The sequence below is a fragment of the Sorex fumeus genome, unplaced genomic scaffold, assembly GCF_029834395.1.
Source record: "Sorex fumeus unplaced genomic scaffold, SorFum_2.1 ptg000008l, whole genome shotgun sequence".
In the NCBI taxonomy this organism is placed as follows: Eukaryota; Metazoa; Chordata; class Mammalia; order Eulipotyphla; family Soricidae; genus Sorex; species Sorex fumeus.
In genome coordinates this window covers 90,172,253-90,192,341 of record NW_026606065.1, presented here as the reverse complement: position 1 = coordinate 90,192,341, position 20,089 = coordinate 90,172,253, and the positions used below count along the sequence as shown (strand labels likewise).

The 20,089-nt window shown below is 39.9% G+C and overlaps 1 protein-coding gene across 3 annotated transcripts in view; it reads left to right on the top strand.

Moving 5' to 3' along the window:
• Nucleotides 1-20,089, top strand: part of NBEA (neurobeachin) — a 663,869-nt gene that overhangs the window by 625,506 nt on the left and 18,274 nt on the right. For all 3 annotated transcript variants that reach the window (XM_056109123.1, XM_056109115.1, XM_056109106.1), the window contains 5 exons: nucleotides 4,874-4,963; nucleotides 8,382-8,574; nucleotides 10,241-10,312; nucleotides 12,619-12,774; nucleotides 13,276-13,446. In XM_056109123.1, the coding sequence (XP_055965098.1) occupies nucleotides 4,874-4,963; nucleotides 8,382-8,574; nucleotides 10,241-10,312; nucleotides 12,619-12,774; nucleotides 13,276-13,446 (682 nt within the window). The remainder of the gene's footprint in view (nucleotides 1-4,873; nucleotides 4,964-8,381; nucleotides 8,575-10,240; nucleotides 10,313-12,618; nucleotides 12,775-13,275; nucleotides 13,447-20,089) is intronic.

Here is a 20,089-nt window from a genome sequence, read left to right as displayed (position 1 = left end):
TCTTCAGCTGATGGTTAAAACACAGTTTTTTCCAGGGCTTTTTTTAAAGTTTGTTACAGAATATAATGGTTATCATTCTCTTTTCACTGCCCTGGGTTACCGTTTTTTTTTTAACTTCAGTTGCCAAATATTTGCATATTCTGATAACTTTGATAGCATAGATGTAGCCTTAATGCAGTTGATTGCTTAAACAAGAGAAAAATGTTTGTTCTATTTTGTGCTTTCAATGAAAAACTAGAAGCAGTTGAGTATAAAAAATACATTTTAATTTTTCATATAGCTTAATGTTTATAAAGCAGGAAATAATAAAGTGCAGATAATATTTGCTTGATTAATTTTTCACTGTATTTTTTCAGCATTAAAAAATAATGCTTTATAAGATCTTGTTTTATTACAACAATAAACCAGATGCAAAGTTTATTGGTTAAAATGCAGTCTGCTACTAGGAGGGAATCCTTCCTTTCATCATTTCAGACTTTTCAAAATTCCATTTTTTTAATGTTTTCCTATTTGGTACTGAATTAATAGAACAGAAGATGGAAGATTTTTTATTGTCAAAGTTACATTTTCTAGAAAACACAAAAAGAATCTACTTTCAAGTATGAAATTTATTCTAAGTAAGTGCTGTATTGTGGCATAAACAAATCTAAGAAAATTAAAACTAAAATACTTTCCATCCACCCAGATAACTATTGTTACAACTTTGCTTGTATTTTCTGGTAAGGTAAGGTAAAGGCCCTCCCGTTGATCATCGATTTGCTCGAGCGGGCCCAGTAACGTCTCCATTGGAGACTTTGTTGTTACTGTGTCTGGCATATCGAATACTCTCGGTAGCTTGCCGGGCTCTCCGAGAGGGGCAGAGGAATCGAACTCGGGTCGGCCATGTTGGCCGCTTGTAAGGCGAGCGCCCTACCTGCTGTGCTATCGCTCCAGCTCCTAATTGTCAATAATTGGTGAGTAAACTGGATATTAGACTCATCAGTGTGGTTAGCATAGCCTATGGTACTCAACAAAATTCTGATGTTTCTGAGAAATAACTTAAGAGATTGTACAGACCAAAGGAAATAATTGATATCAGTCACTTAATAGCCTTTTTAGCCTCCTCATACTGTTTGTCTTGTGGCACATAGATTGGATTGCATTTCATCTGAAAGACAATGATAAGTTACATTTACTAAAACCAAAGACTGCACTGGTAAAAATTCTGCAGGAGAAAAATGTGCCTGAGTTAAAATTGACCTGCACTGTGGAAGAGACAAGATTAACCACAGTCTCTATTTCCACCTTCCAGTACTCTGTATAAGGATTTCTAGTGAGCTCAAAGAGAGGAAGAAAGCACGAAAGTTCACCTAAAGTCTACTTTCCTTTTAAAATTTTATTGGGGGGGGGAGGTAGGAGAATATCTCCCACGTGATTCTCAGAGAGCCCAGGCTCCTCCCAGAAATGAGGTTCAGAGTTCAATGTGAGGGTCCAAGGGTTCTTTGGCCACCCTGATAGTGTTCAGGGGACCATGTGATGCTATGGATAGAACCAGGGTCTGCTGCTTATAAGACCTCCACCCTAACTCCTGTACTATCTCTCTGGCACCTTGTTTTTTTTTTAATTTATCATAAGTTTGAACATTGTTCTCAAGTATGACTTACCTATTACTGCTGCATTTCATTTTACCTCACCTTTGAAGTCTTTCAAATTAGTAGGCCTACCAGTAATACAACACCCATGGCATCTGGCTTTGTCTTTGAGGATTTAATCACAGCTATGTATCTGTATCAACAGAAGAAGCAAAGTTTTCTTGCTTGGAAAGAAAAGGCCAGAAGGTTTAAAAAGAAAAAAATATTAATAAGCAATAAAGCAGGAGGTGAAGAATGTCAAAGGAATAAGCACTGTGCCACACCTTTGGCTAATCCAGCCCCACATTACAAATGAGAAGTCACCCTCTCCATCAAAACGTGTGTAAGAACGTTATAACAAACTATTCATATGAAACAAAAACTATTCAGATATCCAGGAGGAGAATTGATGTATTATAATTGACTAATTCTGTGGAATACAACACAAAAACAACAAAGAAACAGTTGATGCTTAAAATAGTAAGCCCTAATATCACTGCCATGAAAATCAATCAGAAACAGGCAGGGCAGGGGTAGAAAGCACCCAGGGAGATAGATTCCATGGTAGAGCACGTACCTGGCCTGTGCGAGACCCTGAGTTCTACCTCTGACACTGCATGTGTCCCTAGGTATCACCACATGTAGCCCTGGTGGCCCCCAAGCACAGCAAGGCATGACCACTATTGCACACATGCAAACACGCACACATGCACACACACAAACACCTGCAAAATAGGGGATGTGTGACTTAAGCTCCGGATAAGAAAAGAACATGAGGATGAACATTAAAAATAATGTGGTTGACTTGGCAGATGTTGGGGAGTGGGAATGATTGGAGAAGAGCAAGAGAGAATGTTTCTATATGTAAACACCTACAAAACCGCTGCTCAGATCATGAGATGGGTCTTACAATTCTATTCAATGTCTCACCCTGTTGATAAGGGTGATGGCTACCAAGGATTAGGAATGAACACACACACACACACACACACACACACACACACACACACACACACACTATCTCTCGGCTGCTATGCTTCCCCAGTTGCAGAATGGACTGCACTTTAGAACATGCAGCTATTTTCCCATACAAGGATCTTTTTCATTGACAAGAAAGATGCCACAGAAGGAAGGAGGGAGGGAGGAAGGGAGGGAGGGAGGGAGGGAGGGAGGGAGGGAGGCGGGCTGCATGATTGGGATAGGGTGTTAAGGAAAGGATGAGATTAAGCACAAGTTTAAATTTATGAGGAGACACTTGGGAGTCATTTAAATATTTATGCTTGTGTACTTTACTTCAGTCCACTGAGGGTCAGTGGCAGGAAATTCTGAAAAGAACTGTACAGAAGATTTCTAGAAAACACGTGTTGCATAACATTCTCTAATACAGTTTTCATATTTGCTTTCAGAATCAAAATACAAAGCAAGCAAAACATGTTTGCGACTCCTTCTTTGAACTGTTAAAGGCCTCCTATTAAGGGAAAATACATTGATCCAGATATTGAAATATATTGCATTTTTACCACCTCCACTCTTTCCTCTTTCTAGAGAATTAAAAACAGAAACATTACTATCTATTCTTGAAGATAGTATAGCTGTGCCTGATATGTTAAGGTACATAGTAGATTTTTTTTAACCACTGGGGCTTTAGCAATAAAATAACTTGTTTTTTTTTTTATCAAACAATCCTCAAGAGCTTATTGTTAATAACGTGGTGTGATCCATAAATGGTCTGTTCCCCTCTTTATAACCATAAATCTTGCATTGGGGAACAAAGTCTGATGATTCTGTGAGAGTATAATTCAGTCAAATTTTGCATATCAGTGGACAACATGAAAATATATGTATACATTAAAATCGGACAGCAGTTAAACTGATTTAATAATTCATCCGATTGCTTCTGCAAATAGAAAACCCAAACTCCATACATACAGATGCTAAAATATGGCACATAATGATGCATTCGCATTTAATATTGCTAATAAATTTGAAAATTCACATTTTTATTGATAAACATTTTCTAGAAATGCAGTCTACGAGGACAGATTGTTAAATTTAAGTACTATATAAATGAGAATTGTAGAGAGTGGCACTATTCATGGCGGTGCTCAGGAGCCATCTACCAACTTACCTGCACTCTTAAGGGCTCTGCAGTGAGTTTCGTATTTCACTTTTATGTGCAACCAAATAGCACACAATTTTAGAGGAAAAATTAGCACAGTAACAGAATAATGATCATTGTAAATATTATGTTTCTCTTCATTGACTTAAATTACGTATTTAACAATATTTCAGAGAAATACTTCTGTTTGTCTAGCTTAATATAGCGATTTTTTTGCCTATAGAATTTATGTAGACAAGAAATGAGTAAATATTTTTAAAGATTTCTTCTTTGTGTCAAACAACATGCACACACACACATACACGGTATATTATGCAGTCCAAACATTTTGAGGTCTAGAACTGTTGTTATTCATTGGGGACTATAAAATCTCATTAATGTAAAATCTACATTAGCTTCAATAATATTATATTATATAGCTCAGGATGTCCACACAATTTCTGCCCCTTTTTGGGACTTCTAAAATGAGAAAAACTTTGAGAGAAATGAATTTGTGCTTTGCAAATAATATACCAACATACACCTTAAAATAGCATAGCGTGTTAAAGCGTATTTTCATAGTGAAAATGTTGACTTCGTAATGAAGGGAAGGGAAGGAAGTGAAATTGATATGCAAAGTCTTGTGTTGTTTTTTTCTTTTTCACTGGTGACCCTCTGAATTGGTTGGAGCAGATTTCTTGAATTTTATTTTGCATCATTAATGGACTATTTTTTTCATATGCCATTCTTTTTTCCCCACGAAGATTCCGGAAGCGTATTTCATTAGAGATCCCCATACCTTCCTTCTTACAGAGGATTTTATTAAGGTATAAGTGTTGTACTGAATGAGGAAAGTATTCTTGAATCTTCAGCTGTTTGCATGTCCTCACAGGTTAACCTTTAACCCCAGCTTCTGCTTAAGAACGTCTTGGTTAATAGAAGCATGTTCGGAAGGAGAATCAAACTTGCCTCCAATATGCTAACACTTGGATAACATTGCCCTCTGAGAGAAGAGGCCTTGGTGAATTTTCTAGACTTTCCATGGCTGACTTAGGATACACTAGCTCTGTCAGATTGTGCTCACCTCTGTTGTTGATGCATATTGATTTATTTGTGACAGTCACTCTCCTGATTGATCATGACAGTCGCTCTCCTCCCGCCACAGGCCATGGAGGCACAGATCCAAAACTTTGGTCAAACGCCATCCCAGTTGCTTATTGAGCCACATCCGCCTCGGAGCTCCGCCATGCACCTGGTAAGACCATCAGCTTGTTGAAATGTTTTCATCCATTCCATCTGGATGCTGATTAGATAAAACTATGATCTTTTAGCAGAAGTGCTGAAATTTTTGGTTAACTCTTCACTCCTGAGTGCATAATGTTTAAGCTTACAGTCAGTTTGCATCCACTGAAGTAGTCTTCTTCTCTAATCGTTTATGTCTCTGCTTTTGCTCATTCATACGCTACAGAGTCCCAGACATCGATATCAAAATTATGCTTATAAACTGGAGTGAAAATATAAACAGAAAGTGATCTTTCCCTATTTAATTTTGGGGGGGAAAGTCAAGGAGTCATTTCCTTTAAGAAGGAGAAAGTAAAAAATGTTCACTGCATGGAGACAGCCAAGCCAGAGGGCTGTGAGCGAGGGCTTCAGAGTTAGACTTTAGTCACACACCAACCCATCATCTGAGCCATCATCATATTTCATCATCATAAGTGTTTTACACAAGGTGTTTAACTTCTCTTACAGCATCCGTAACCTAGAGGCACCCTTGGTACCAACCCGAGGATATAATGATTCACCGCGGTACTCACCACTTAGACCAACATCTCCTTGGTCTTAGCTGATGTGATGTCACCATCAGCGACTTTTATTCACATTTTATGAGAGAAAGCGTTATTTTTTTAAATGTTAAGACATCTGAGAGAGAGTATAGCAGGCAGGGCATTTCCCGTAAGTGCAGCCAATCCTGGTTCTATCCCCTGCACTGCATATGCGCATATATTCCCTTGAATACTACTAGGAGTGGGCTGGAGGGATAGCACAGCAGGTAGGACGTTTGCCTTGCCAGAGTTTGATTCCTCTGCACCTCTTGAGAGCCTGGCAAGCTCCCGAGAGTATCTCACCCACAAGGCAACGCCTGGCAAGCTCACCGTGACGTATTCGATATGTCAAACACAATATCAAGTCTCACAATGGAGACGTTACTGGGCCCACTCAAGTAAATCGATGGACAATGGGAGGACAGTGCTACAGTGCTACTACTAGGAGTGACCCCTGAGCCCAGAGTCGGGAGTAAGACCTGAGCACAGTTGGAAATAGCCCTCCCCACCTCAAATTTTTTAGGGGGGTGGGGAGCCACACGTGGCAATGCTCCAGGGTTATTTCTGGGTCTGCTCTCAGGAATTACTCCTGGCAGTGCTCAGGGAATCATATGGGATACCAGAGATCAAACCTGGGTCCGCGATGTTCACGGCAAGTGCCCTGCCCACTGTACTGCCTTTCCACTGCCACCCCCAATTTCCCCGATTTTTAAGAGAAACTTCTTTTATTTTTACAGTGGGGGCATATTTCTAAGTGGTGTTCAGGAAGCCTGGGGCCCTTCCCCGCAGTCCTCAGCCAGTCAGATTGGCTGTTCAAGACAAGAGCCCCAGAATGTGATAAATGAACAATGGGAGGACAGTGCTACAGGCTTTGTGGTGCCAGGGATTTTCCAGGTGACGCTGAAGTGTTCAGGGACTTCAGAGCCTACACCCAGTGATGCTCAGGGGATCAGGGGCTGCCAGAGGTCAGATCAGGGTGGCCACGTGCGGGCAGGTGCATAGCCCTTGTACTATCTCTCTAGGGTTATTTTTTTTATTACATAAGCCTTCTAGAGTTTATTTTTTAGATTGTGATTTTTGACTAAATGAAGTTAAAAATTGCTTGAACATTTTTAAATGCCTTTTAAATTTTCATGTATGTGTTTTTTTGGGGGGGTGAGGGGGCACAGCTGGCACTGTTTAGGGCTTATCCATGGCTCTCTGCTCAGTGATCATAGTTGGCAGTATGAGGGGTCGAGCTGAGGTTACCTGCGTATTGGACAAGCTCTCTCCAGAGAGTAAAAGTGTCTGCAGAAGGTATTGCGGTTCATTCCTTTTTCTAGATTGGCAACAAACATCCTAGTTTTAAAGTAAAGAGACCTTTTATATGTGTAAACAAATATTCTTAGCTGTAACTTTTGTGATCATATGATCTTGTGGTTTCTATCAATTTCACACCTTTCCCTTATTCTCCAAATCACTTAACAAGATTTGGCTTAAGGCCCATCTGTGTGGCAGATGATATTCAGCGTTGCCAAAACAGAGAACAGTATCTCCTCTACCTTCAGGGCACGGAGAGTCAAACTTGGAGTGAAACCAAGGCGCCTGTGTGTGAAAGTGCTGCCTTCCTCTCTATAATCGCCCGACCACGCAGTCTCGTGCACTCTTCGTAGTCACTGATGAAAGCTCCTGGTCTCAGCCCGTCCCTGGGCATGATGGGCAGAAAGGTTGGCACCAAACACGCTGTTCCCACCCACTCCAACACTGAGTCACAGCCGAGACTTGGAGATGTAGTTGGGCACCCAGTCCTGAAGATGAAGCCTTTCCAACGATCTGTCCAGAAGGACGTCACTAACACTTTGTTTTATGAAATGGCAGGAGAGTTTTATTCCCACGTTAGTTTTCTCTGTTTAATAATAATAATAATAATGTTTATCCTGGAGGAACGCCCAGTCAGAATTCATTGCTCTCCTAGGGGAGATGGTTAAGAAACTAAATTGGCATGAAACTGTTCATAAAGAAAAGCCAAGCTTTCTAATTTCATGTAATAGAGAATTCATGTGCACAGAAAATAATCACAAAACAGGTACAAGTGCTAAATAGTGACATTTTTTTTGTTTTTATAGTGTAGCATTTGTTGTGTTTTATTAGTCATACTTATAATGTCTACTTACTCGGAGAGCCCGGCAAGCTACCGAGAGTATTCGATATGCCAGACACAGTAACAACAAAGTCTCCAATGGAGACGTTACTGGGCCCGCTCGAGCAAATCGACGATCAACGGGAGGGCCTTTACCTTTTTACCTTTTACTGTCAAGTTAGATGAAAGATGTTTGAGAAAAAAAGATTTATAAAGGAAAAAATAGCATTAGCCATCAGTAAGCTTAGTAGTTCACAGTTTAGAAGGGGAAAAATTGTGTAAGTCATAAACCAACAGAAGTTGACAACAAATGTTTGCAAAGTTCTGTCCTGGGAGCCTGTCTTCATTACTGAGACAGGAGCGGGGATCCCAGATCAAGCGAAGAATGTCAGTCAGTCCACTTTATACTTCATGTAAAATAAACAATGTGAGCAGCAGCTCAGACCGATTTTCCCACCAAATTGGTTTTTAAAGTTGCGTTCAGTCACTGTGTCGCACCTGGAGAACAGACGTACTGCTGAACTTCTTAGGCTGGCACTGAGTGTGAATCACTGAGTGTCCACCACTCAACGACTGCACAGGGTTCTCGGTCCCCATCACTGCGGGCAAGTGCATGTCGTTCTCTTCTCTGTCTCGTCTCTCAGCCTCATCTGCTTTCATTGCATTTCCTTGCCCAGAGTCTTCGCTAACCCTTCTCCCGTTTCTTCTTCTCCCCCATTTCTATTGAACAGTGTTTCCTCCCACAGAGCCCACTCATGTTTAAGGACCAGATGCAGCAGGATGTGATCATGGTGCTGAAGTTCCCATCGAATTCTCCCGTCACCCACGTCGCAGCCAACACACTTCCCCACCTGACCATCCCCGCTGTGGTGACCGTGACCTGCAGCAGACTGTTTGCAGTGAACCGATGGCACAACACAGTGGGTACGTGAGTTCTGCCCGTCCCTGGCAGGGTCTTCAGAGTAGCCACTAGTTCATGTAAGATAAGTGAGCCAAGGACTAAATTGTACACCAAAAGAAATTGTCAATCAAAAGAAACCAACGAAATGCATTTTAGTGCCTCACAGAAGGCAGGGCTTGGTGGTCTGCTGTCCCCTTAGCGCTTGCCAGACTGAAGCCGTTTCTCTCACCAGCTCTGCCACCACCCTGCCACTTTCTTCCCAGACTGAATAAAAGTGAGTTGGAATTTGAACTTGCTGGATGGTAACTTCAGTTCCTCTTTCTTCCATCTCAGTAGAAATATCTGAATCATCCAAGAGTCCTGAGCGCTGGGAATACAGCAGTGAACCGAATAAACACCCTCCTTCTCCTTACAGAACTAAGAGAAGAAACAAACTCTAATAAGTGTGGTGATTTCGTTTGTGTTTCCACCAGCCTCATTCCTGAGAGTTCTTTCGACTGTATTTTGAAATGACATAATAGTGTCTTCTAAAGTAGACATCCTGGTGTTGGTTTAACCAGGACGGAAATGTCTGTGACCTGTGATTTAGTTGGCCCAGATAACCACTTAGGAGCTCTCGGGAGCCCCAGGTCTCTTGCTCTCTTTAGGACTGAGCAAGCAAATGCCAGAAAATCAACTTGGGTCTTTCTCCATTGTTTTCTTAAACAAACAAACAAAAGCAGAAGGGCTCGAGAGATAGTGCAGCAGGTAAGGCGTTTGTATGCCTTGCATGCAGCTGACTTGATTTGATCCCTGGCACCACATATAAACCTCCAAATCCCTCCAGAAATGACCCTGTACACAGAGCCGGGAGTGAACCCTGAGCGGACATGTGTGGCCCCAAAGAATAAATAAATAAAATAATAAGCAGTGATTTATACCTTAGCTCAACTTCATAGGGCTTCTAAATGAACTTATTTTATAAATGTGTGTGATGTTATCAACTTGGGGTAGAACTACTTGCTTTCAATCAGAAATATACAGCAAATATCTGAAGGGGAAATGGGACTTCATTATTTTCAGAAGTCTTCGCCTCTAGAGATGTCTTGCATTGGGAGCAAACTTGAAAGAAATAATTTTTTTTCTTTAGAGTTGTGGAAAATCATCATGTATGTATGTATGTAATATAATCACATGTAAAAAAGTGTGACTCAGCCTAGTCCTAAGTTTAATCTGCTGCAAGTAGCTCTTACTGAGGTAAAAAATTTAGGTGTGGCTCATTTGTCTGCATTCCATTGTCTTGTCCTGTACTGGGGAATGTTCACTGGGGCAGGGAACCCAACTCCCGCTGCCCTGGCCCCCAGACCATGTGCTCCCACTCAGCAGGTTCTAGGACTGCCGGTGACCTTAGCTCTCTGTGGGCCCAGGACATGGTGTGGTTTTCTGTTTTCCCTAGTTTTCTCTTGTTAGGATGAGGACAGTCCAGTCTAATATGGCTTCAGCAGAAAACAGTCATTGGAATTGTGATGGAATTTGAAGACTCTTTGTGAAAGCCTGTACTATAATACAGTCATTCTTACAGGTTTTTTTTTATCAGATAAATTTTGAAGCACATATACGTTGTGTCTAACGACCACAAAACACTTCTTGGGTGGAATTTTCTCATTCCTGAGTATTCTGTGGCAATGTTTTCTTCTTGTTGATTCACAGGCCTCAGGGGAGCTCCGGGATATTCCTTGGATCAAGCCCATCATCTTCCCATTGAAATGGACCCATTAATTGGTAGGTCAGCAACAAAAATTGGATTTTATGGATACTGACAGTCTACAAATTCCTTTGTAGCTACTTATCGCAAAATATAGCTGAATCATACTCTTGCTGCCACAAATTTAATGTGCAGATGATGTTATCAAATTACCATCATGTTGTTGAGTAAATAAATATTCGAAACTGTCTGTGAAAACAAATAATATGGTCACAACATGCCACACATTTGTCATGTAATCATAGTATGCATTGCTGACTGGTATTTTTAGTATTAAAGCAACTATTTGTGTCATTTTCGCGACACTTTAGGATGTCATTTACGTAGATTTTAAACAAGGAAGGTAATTCCAAACTGCCTATCCTTCAGCATAAAAACATTCTTTCCCTAAGTACTGGTGAAGGGAAAGGTGTTTGATCATTGCATGACTGAGACTTAAACCTGAAAGCTTTGTAACTTTTCCCACAGTGATTCAATAAATAAATTTTAAAAAATTTAAAAAAACAACATTCTTTCTCAATTCTGTTTTATTTAAAATACAAGAACTTAGATATTGAAAGAAAACTAATACTGAAAAACATCTTTTCTAGAACTCTTTGTTCCACAGAATTAAAACATGTTTATATAAATCAAAAAATCATAGCTATGCCTCTGTTGTAAACATTAAAAATATTTTAATATAATAACATTAATTTTATTAGCCATAGGATTCAGAACAAATTTCTCAATTTTTCTAGGCCTCGATTTCATATCTATAAGAGAGCTTATAAAACTTTCTATTTGCCTGTTTCATGGGATTTTGAATCTGACTAAATTAAAAAAATTGTATGAGATGTTGAGCCATATACAAGTAATGATATTTTAGAATCTTTGTTAATATTAACCCTAGATTAACTCACCATTTGTCTATGAACTCAGAAATAAGATGAAAGGCCAGCAATTCATTTACTCACTTATATCCCTGTACAAAATATGGATGTTTTGTACAGGGTTATAAGTGAGTATACAAGGTTTGGGAACAGGAATCTTTTGAGTTATTTTTCTCTCTGGCAGATATCACAGTGTCCGTTGGAGATAAGCTATAACCATGGAAAAATTAATAACTGTATTCTAATTAATTGAGGATAAATTGTATAACTTTAAGTGACTCGAGAACTTTAGATTTTTCTTTTTCTTTGCACCTTTTTTTGGGAGGGAGGGGTGTAATTTTATTTTTGTTGCATTTACCTTCTCTGGAAATGATTCTGCTGGTGCGAATGGCGATTTACAAAGAGTAGTACTTTGACTTAATTGATGTTAGAGAGTCACAGTGATCTTCTACATCTGCCTTTTCTGTTTAAGAAAACAGTCCAGGGATTTCGCCTGAAAGGATGGCACGGAGCAAGGGACAGGCTGGCGTATAGACAGGCACTAGGGAAATCAGAGTGTGTCTGAGTTCCTGACTTTATTCAGATACAGTCCCAGTGCTCGCCTCTGATTCCTTCCCCCACTCCCTCCTCCCCAAGCCCCCTCCCATCTATTTTATTCTTCTCCTCCCCTGCCAGCACATTCTGGAAGGGCCTGCTGTTTGTTGACAATCCAGATCTTTAAAGCTGCTGACCCTGAGTTCCCTGCGGGGCTGTCCAAATAACAGCATCCCTTGCTCACATCTCTACCCTGCTCACATCCCTTCGCAGGAACAGTGAATGCCATCCCAAAATGACAGGCTGGGCAGATACATATCCCAGGCATTTTTTTTCCTTATGTAACATCCCGTAGACAGTTTTTATTATTAATGAATTTGTTGGACACGAATAAACTTGGTCACAATGCACATCTATAGAATTAAGTGCATTTAAATATTTGTGTAAAGCCATTATCTTGAATTCCTTAGATAAGTTTATTTAGTTGTAGAGGAAGAACTTTAATTTCAAACAGTTTTTTTAAACATTACTGAAAATATTTAATAAGATATTAAAATATTTAATACATGATCGAAAGTATAGGGCTTTTTTTTCTGGTGTTCTTATTTTTGAATCACTGTGAGATACACAGTTACCATGTTGTTCATGATTGGGTTTAAGTCATACAATATTCCAACACCCATCCCTCCACCAATGTACTGCCACCAGTGAATGTTATGGCAGTTTTTTAATCAGTGGTGTGCCTCGCACACAGCTATTAAGAATCTGTATGTTCTTATAGGGAAGTGCTAAAATAGTCATCATGAAGCCTTAAAAACATGAATCTAGGTAAATGAATAGCAGAAAGGATCCTTCTGCAACTGATGGGTGGAACTCTTGTGGGCTCTTTGTTTAAATGCTTTGTTCTGTTTTATGTTTAGCCAATAACTCTGGTGTGAACAAACGGCAGATCACAGACCTCGTTGACCAGAGCATCCAGATCAATGCGCACTGTTTTGTGGTCACAGCAGATAATCGTTATATTCTCATCTGTGGATTCTGGGATAAGAGCTTCAGAGTTTACTCAACAGAAACAGGTAACCCTAATAATGCAATACCTTATTCGCTTCAAAAGGCCTATTGTTACACCTGAACAACATAAAATCAAATATAACAGTGTATGCATTTTTATCCTGAGTGACCAAGAGTCAAATTAATGTTTATATATATCCATAAATAATTATAATGCATTTCATTCTGGGTCTTAGAATGAGCCCTGAGTTTGGAAAACAATTGGGCCTACTGTCTCCTTTCCCCCAAATAAAATCCAGGAAAACACCTTTAAATCTCACCTTAGTCTGGCACAAACCCTGAAGAAAAACATTTTGAATGTGCTATTTTATAGGTCTTTTTCCACCCCCAAAGAATCCCATGACATGTATGGGTCATTTTTAAGAACCATCTTTTGCTAGAGTCAAACCACCTTACAAACTCAGTCTGTGGAGTCACGTTTCATAAATCTAGTAAAATTAAGTTAAGCTTATCGCCATATAAAGAAACAGAGCAAGCAAATTCCACCTGCCACTTCTGTGTTTCAGGAAAGTTGACTCAGATTGTTTTTGGCCACTGGGATGTGGTCACTTGCCTGGCCAGGTCCGAGTCGTACATCGGAGGCGACTGCTACATTGTGTCTGGCTCCCGCGACGCCACCCTGCTGCTCTGGTACTGGAGCGGCCGACACCACATCATAGGGGACAACCCGAACAGCAGTAAGTGTTGCCCCGCAGCGTCTCATCAGACTCCAGATTCATTTCAGTGCATATTGCCTCTTTTATTTTCCTAATTGTTTTTCCCGGGGTGAAAAGGACTTTAAATTATAGAAGCTTAAGTGACAGAAATCCTCTCTGGACTTGGCTGTGTTCAGTGTCAAAAAAGAGCAACAGCTCTAACCCTTGGCCCGAAGCAATACTATTTCCCTCCCCCGTGACTTTCTTCAGGCTCCAGACGTCTCCATCCTGTGGGCGTTTCCCTCAACATCACCTGGTCTGGTAAATCTTCCATGTTTTCCTCTCAACTGAGTACATCCTCTTTCTTCTCCAGATATCTGTAGGGTTTTGTTTGTGCTTCAGTGAGGGCACCCGCCACTCTGTGCCATACAGAAAAGTAAATATCTCAACAGCGTTAGGGATCTACAAAAAGATTGTTTCTTTGAAATAGTGTCTACATGTTGTATGATTATAATTTATTTTTAATCTGTGGCATTCCCTAAGATTACCTGTGGTGGGGAGTAATGGTGGTGGCTGCAGGGGGGCATTCCAGAGTCACATGATTTTTGGAAAATGCTGCATACAGCTCTCACTCTCTATGGTAAATCAATCCTAAGGCTTTCACAAATAAATCTTCAAGCAGATCAGTACCAGATTAACTCAGTTTTTGACAGTGCTTGTCCAGCAACCCTTTCCTGTATGGAAGAGCCGTTCTTACTCCTGAAGGCACTTATTCTGAGGAAAACCTTTTTTCTCAGAAAAGTGGCTGGTTCCTAGCACATGGGCACACAGGGTTTTCCAGAAATCCTGTTAAATGTCTGACGAACTCACACAATACAGGATGGCCTAGAAATGATTACTGTTTGCACTTCAGGGGCTTCTTGTGGTTTAAGTGTTCATAGTTCCTAGAAAATAAGAGAATGGTTCTGTTATGTGTTGATAATGGCAAGTCTGAGGCAGGTTATTCAAACTGTAATTCATACATGGTCCTGACAAAGTAACTGTCATTCCAGGAATTTGAGGGACATTTATGACACAACAGAGAAGAATTTCTCAGGAGCTCCATGTGTCTGCCACTGAAAGATCTTTAGAATAGATGTTTGCGAGATGTTGTGTCAGTCCCAGTTGTGTGACTGGAGGCTGTCTCCCCAGTTCTCTGCCAGCCAGTGAGATGTGTTTGCAGGGAGGGTCCTCCCAGATGGTGCTTAGGAGACCATGGGGACCTTCCCAGTGATCTCAGCCAACCGGGCCAGTGTCAGCAGGAAGACCTGAAGACACAGTGTCACTATGCACTCAACTTCCCCCAATGGTGCCCTAAGAACTCCAGAGCTGAAGTTATGGCGCCAGGGATAGAACTGGGGCCAGCCTCTTGCGAGGCATATGCCTTAACCCATATTTATCTCTTCAGTCCCACCTAGGAGGTATCTTAGAATAAACACAGGGTCATATAGTTGCCCTTCAATTCCCAGCACATGCATTTTGCCAGAAATACGGAAAACGAATATTTTTTTCTTTTTTCTTTAAAAAGAGGGAAATAGCTTTCAGCAAACCGAGAGCAAAGGCTCCATCAAAATGCAGAGAAAAATATAGAAATAGAAACCACCAAAATCACTTGATCACTTGACATCCCATTACTCATCAATTTGCTCGAGCAGGTGCCAGTAACATCTCCATTCGTCCCTGTCACGTGCTAGTGTAGCCCAATGGCATCTGCTCATTCTAGGAAACCATCAAAATACAGAGGAAAATATAGAAAAGGTACATAGTGAGAGATAGAACCAGGTGGTCGCATTAGAGTTACATCAACGTTTATTCTTGTGACCCAAAATTGAAGCTGAAGAACTGTGGATGAAGAAATTGAAGTGTCCTAGGAAGTAATGTCACTGGACAGAGATGCTAACAAGAATAGTACATGTTATTGCTCAGCCTTTGCTGTAAATTGTGAACTAAGATGGGGCTTCAATTTGAAAGGAAAAAATATTCAGTGTTGCTTCATTTCCAAATCAAAAAATAGCTACCAACTTTTGGTTATAGCTACCAACTTTTGGTTATAGCTAACATCATACTCTGTACTAAGTTAACTTCCTTATTCTCTGTCCTTAAAATCTGTATTCTTTTTTAAAAAGTCATCCCTGGAAGAATGTGTGTGTATATAAGACACTTTATCCACTACCTATGGCTTTATTAATCTCAAGTATAATACAGTATATATAGATATATTATCTCATACATTTTCACATATTTTTTGATTTTTGCATTTGTAAGTACTATATCTTTTTTTAGAAAAGTTCGAGTAAGCTGCAAATCTACACTGTCTTGTATGTATATTGAGAAAAAAAATAGAAGTATTGTTAGTTTAAAAGAATTAAAGCATAATAGATTTGAAAGTGGTTAACGTTTTTTAAAATGAAACTTAGAAATGCAGAAAATGTTATTTTCCAAAATATTATTTTTCTTAAATTTCCATCTTGTAGCAGCAATATTTCTTAAGTAATTAAGTAATTACTTAAGAAATTAAGTAATTTTAAAGAAGAATGTGATTATTGTGATTTTAATAATTATGCATGTATTTCCTAATAATATTTTAAACTTAAGATGGCTAAAAATTGATGATGTTTTGTTCTATTGGCTGACAATAAAGTGTAAGTATCTGTAGTATTTTAAATTCTTTATAACAGGAGCTGTGTAAAGACAAATGTTCATGTTACTTATTCCACAAATGTTCGTGTTACTCCTTAAGAAAAAATTGTGAATATTTATTTGTTAATACAGAGCTCTTTATTTAAACTTTAAATAATATCCTTAACGAATTACCACAGTATGTTATCCATAGATATTTGTCAGTACTTCTACTGTCTTTAGAGGTTTATATTTTAGTCAAAAACTTTGAGGGCTGGATATATAAAACAGTGGGTGTGCACTTGTCTTGCACACTTGCAACCCTACTTTGATGCTCGATACTACAGATGACCTCCCAGACAATGCCAGGAATAATGTCTGAGCACAGAACCAGGAGTAAGCACTCAGTGCTGTTTGGGTGTGGCCCAAAAACCCATCTTGGACATAATAATGTGGGAAATACAGTGGCCTTGTTTCAGCCATTATCTTTAACATAAGGGGTTGAGTACTCTTGTAGAGTAACCAGGCTCAGTCGCTAGTACTAGTGTTAGTCTTGAACAACAAGCATAGTTGGAATGTCTACTATGCGCTTGCACTGTCTTAAGAACTGAACATATTAGATAGTCAAAGTCTCCGACTTTCTGCAATTTCCAAGAATTTCTATTATGAACTGATCACTAAACTACTTTCCTACTTAAATGTTCTGAGTATATTCATTATCTGAGTCATGAATTGCTGTCAGTTAATATTTGGTATTGTAAGCACCTGAGTGTTACATTGTTACATCTTCGGTACAAAATGATGACTCTAAAAATTTATTTTAGCTTCTTGCTATAATGGCTGTAGAAATACTGTTATTTTTTATTTTAATGAGTCATAGTGAGATACAGTTACAGACTTGAAAATTTTCATGATTACATTTCAATCAATGTTCGAGTACCCATCCCCCCCACCAATGCCCATTCTCCACCACCAGTTGTTCCCAGTGTCCCTCCTGCCACCCCCACCCCTTCCCACCCTCTGCCTCTGTGGCAGCCACATTCCCTCTTGCTCTCATACCCAGTTGTTTGACTACAGCAAAGTATATTCGTAATTAGTCACATTCAATATTTGCTTGACTGGACTGATCTATGACTCAGTCTCTTAAAATCGTCAACCTAGCAAACATATATGCATGACTGAAGAGGCTGTGTATGTTGGTCAAATTTTTTTGTAGTGCTTACAATTGAATCCAGGTCCCTTGTATGCAAGGCAGATGCTTTACACGGAGCTCCATTCCCAGTCCATTAGCTCACTTCTCTGTAAAGGCAGCACAGTTCACTGTCACATTAGGAATCAGTTGTGGGGGCTGACACAGATCTAGTCTGCCCATCAGAAAATCCACATAATGAAAAAAAAAAGAATTTTTTTCTACTCTAGTTTAATCTATTCTCAGTACCAATTCACAGGTCAGAGAATAAGGCGTGATATGTTTTCTGTCTCAAAATACATGGCTATGCAAGACCGAGAAGCTAGTAATGTCTAAATGCATATTAAAGCATGTGACACAATGCCCTTAGGTTTTGAGGGTTGTATATATTAACCTAGACTTGAAGGGAGAAGTCCCAGCATGAAAAATAATGTCCCAGTAGTTATTAGAATGCACAGTCTAGTCTTGGAGTGGACACTGAATTGCTCTGTATGGCAAAGGCTGAATTGTGTATATTCAGTACACCTGCATGAAATAATTCATTGACTTCTCTGCTGTACAAGTTACTGAAACTTTCCCAAGATCAATACAACTAGCTCTAGTGTCCTTATTTTCCTTTTTCATGGACATGACTCTCTATAATGTATAGCTCTATTAAAGCCACAGAGATATAGGTAATATATAGGTAACATAAAGACAAAATATAGGTAATGTCTGTAGATTTTTAAGATACAAATAGAAAGAGTTTACAGAGCCATTGTGCCAAATATATTGTTGGAACTAATTTTGCTATATCAGAAATAATAGTCCTCTCCTAATTGTTTTGAGAGCTTGGATGAACTTGCCACAAGACAATGAAATTTTTCAGATTATCATAATTTCATATCATAAAAGAAATAAGCAAAGGGCATCTAGCACAGTTTCCAATTGAATTATTGTTGGGTATTTTTGAATATATTTTATAAGACTATCTTATGTCTTTGTTACTCTCTCTAAGTTGTTACTCTCTCTAAGCTTTGAACATAGAAAAGTCTTCTTGGAGATTTAAATAGGTCCCTGATGAGATAAAAGACCGCAGAGAAGTGAGGGACAGATGCTTTCATCTGAAACAGACTTTTACACAAATTCCAAAACTAATTTAGAAGTGATAAAAATTAATTTGCGCAGTTTAATTGGAAGCAGCCCACTGCCTGGAAGAAAGGCAAGTGGCGCAGGCAATTTGTGTGGAAAGCTGATTGAATTTTTTGTCAGGTTGGTATCTTGGACTTGGCCCCTTACCCTCCAGAGCCTCTCTTTGCAATATATTACAACCCATCTCTGACTGGTGTTCTTTAAAAGGATCAATGCTATTCCTGTTGAATCCCCAGAGCCCCAAATTTCATTGATCTTGGGACTTGACATTTTTCATTATATGCCATCACTTCCAACAAGATAGTCACAAGATGAGTACACCAACATTGTCGTCTCTCACACAGACACTTAGACTGTATCTGGACTGACCTCAGCTCAAAATTCAATCTGCTTTTAGATTGTGTGCTGTTACTGTTTATATCAGATTTGAAGTGCTCCAGAGAGAGCTTGTCAATGCATCCATATGACATTTCAAACCTCATAGCAATAGGAAACTTCAAAGGAGAATTTGCTGTCCAAAGAAATGTACAGATTCATTCATTCGTTCATATGTCTGACTTTGTTTGTGTGTTTACGCTGCTGTTGTGCTCCGAACAAGTCTTTGAGCTCACGTGTAGCATTATGCAAACTATGAATGAGGAGCCCATTGAAAAGGCGACTCCAGCTGTACACACATCTCTTCCCTGGGCTCCCATTGTCTGTGCCTCAGCGCTGGACACTGACCCTCCTGCCAGCCACAGCCTGTCACTAAACATCTGCCAGACCACATCCCTCTCTTTGTTCTCATCCACCCTGCTTTTCAAACAACTCTCCTGCTACCACCATGAACCAGTGGCACCACCAGAGATGAAAACACATAGTGTGGGGCTTGTGCGTCTCACTGAGTGCACGTCCACACACATGGAAACTAGATGACTTTGTCTCACTTCTCAGAGTGAAGAATTTTATCTAGGTTTTAGTAAATGTTAAGTCAGCCTTTCCTTCAGCGTCAGAGAAAGCATAGCTTCCCTATGGCACCTCCAGAAGAACAGATGAGAATGTCATATCCCAGGAACGGGCCTGCACTGCAGTTGAATAAACTTGGCCCCTACGCCTAACAGTAGTAGACTTTCCATTAAAGAGACTTTTGACTTGGTCCCTGCTTTTCCTTTGCATCGATAGAACAGAGGCTGCAAGAGCCTTTGACCTGAATATGAAGCAGTAAGAGAGTAGGGAAGGACTGGGAGGGGAAGGAAGGGGAAGAGAAGGGAAGGGAGGGGAGAGGAGAGAATTATACAGAGCCCCACTTGCAGCCCAAATTCAGGTTTAGAACTAAAGGCTGAAAAAAAATGAAGTCAGTATTAACTCAAGAAGAAGGAAGGAATGAAGGGAAGAAATGAACGAATGAATGAACTAACAAAGAAGAAAGAAATCGAGATCTGTCTACTGTTCATGGAGTACTCTATGCTCGTGATTAAACGAAATATGGGAGATTTTGCAGCCCAGCCTGAAATACCTTTTGTTTGTTCACTTGCTTTGTTTTTTATGGTGCCACAGATTAGACTCCAGGCCTCATAGATGGGGAGCATGCCCTGTCTCCCACCGAACATGCGTGCTCCATCGCCACCCCAGTGCCATATTTTCAGGAGAGCCGCCTTATGACCTGTGGGAACCTGGGCCCAGTTGTGTTTGGGCCTCGGCCAAATCTTTGCAAGTGGCTGAGGACAC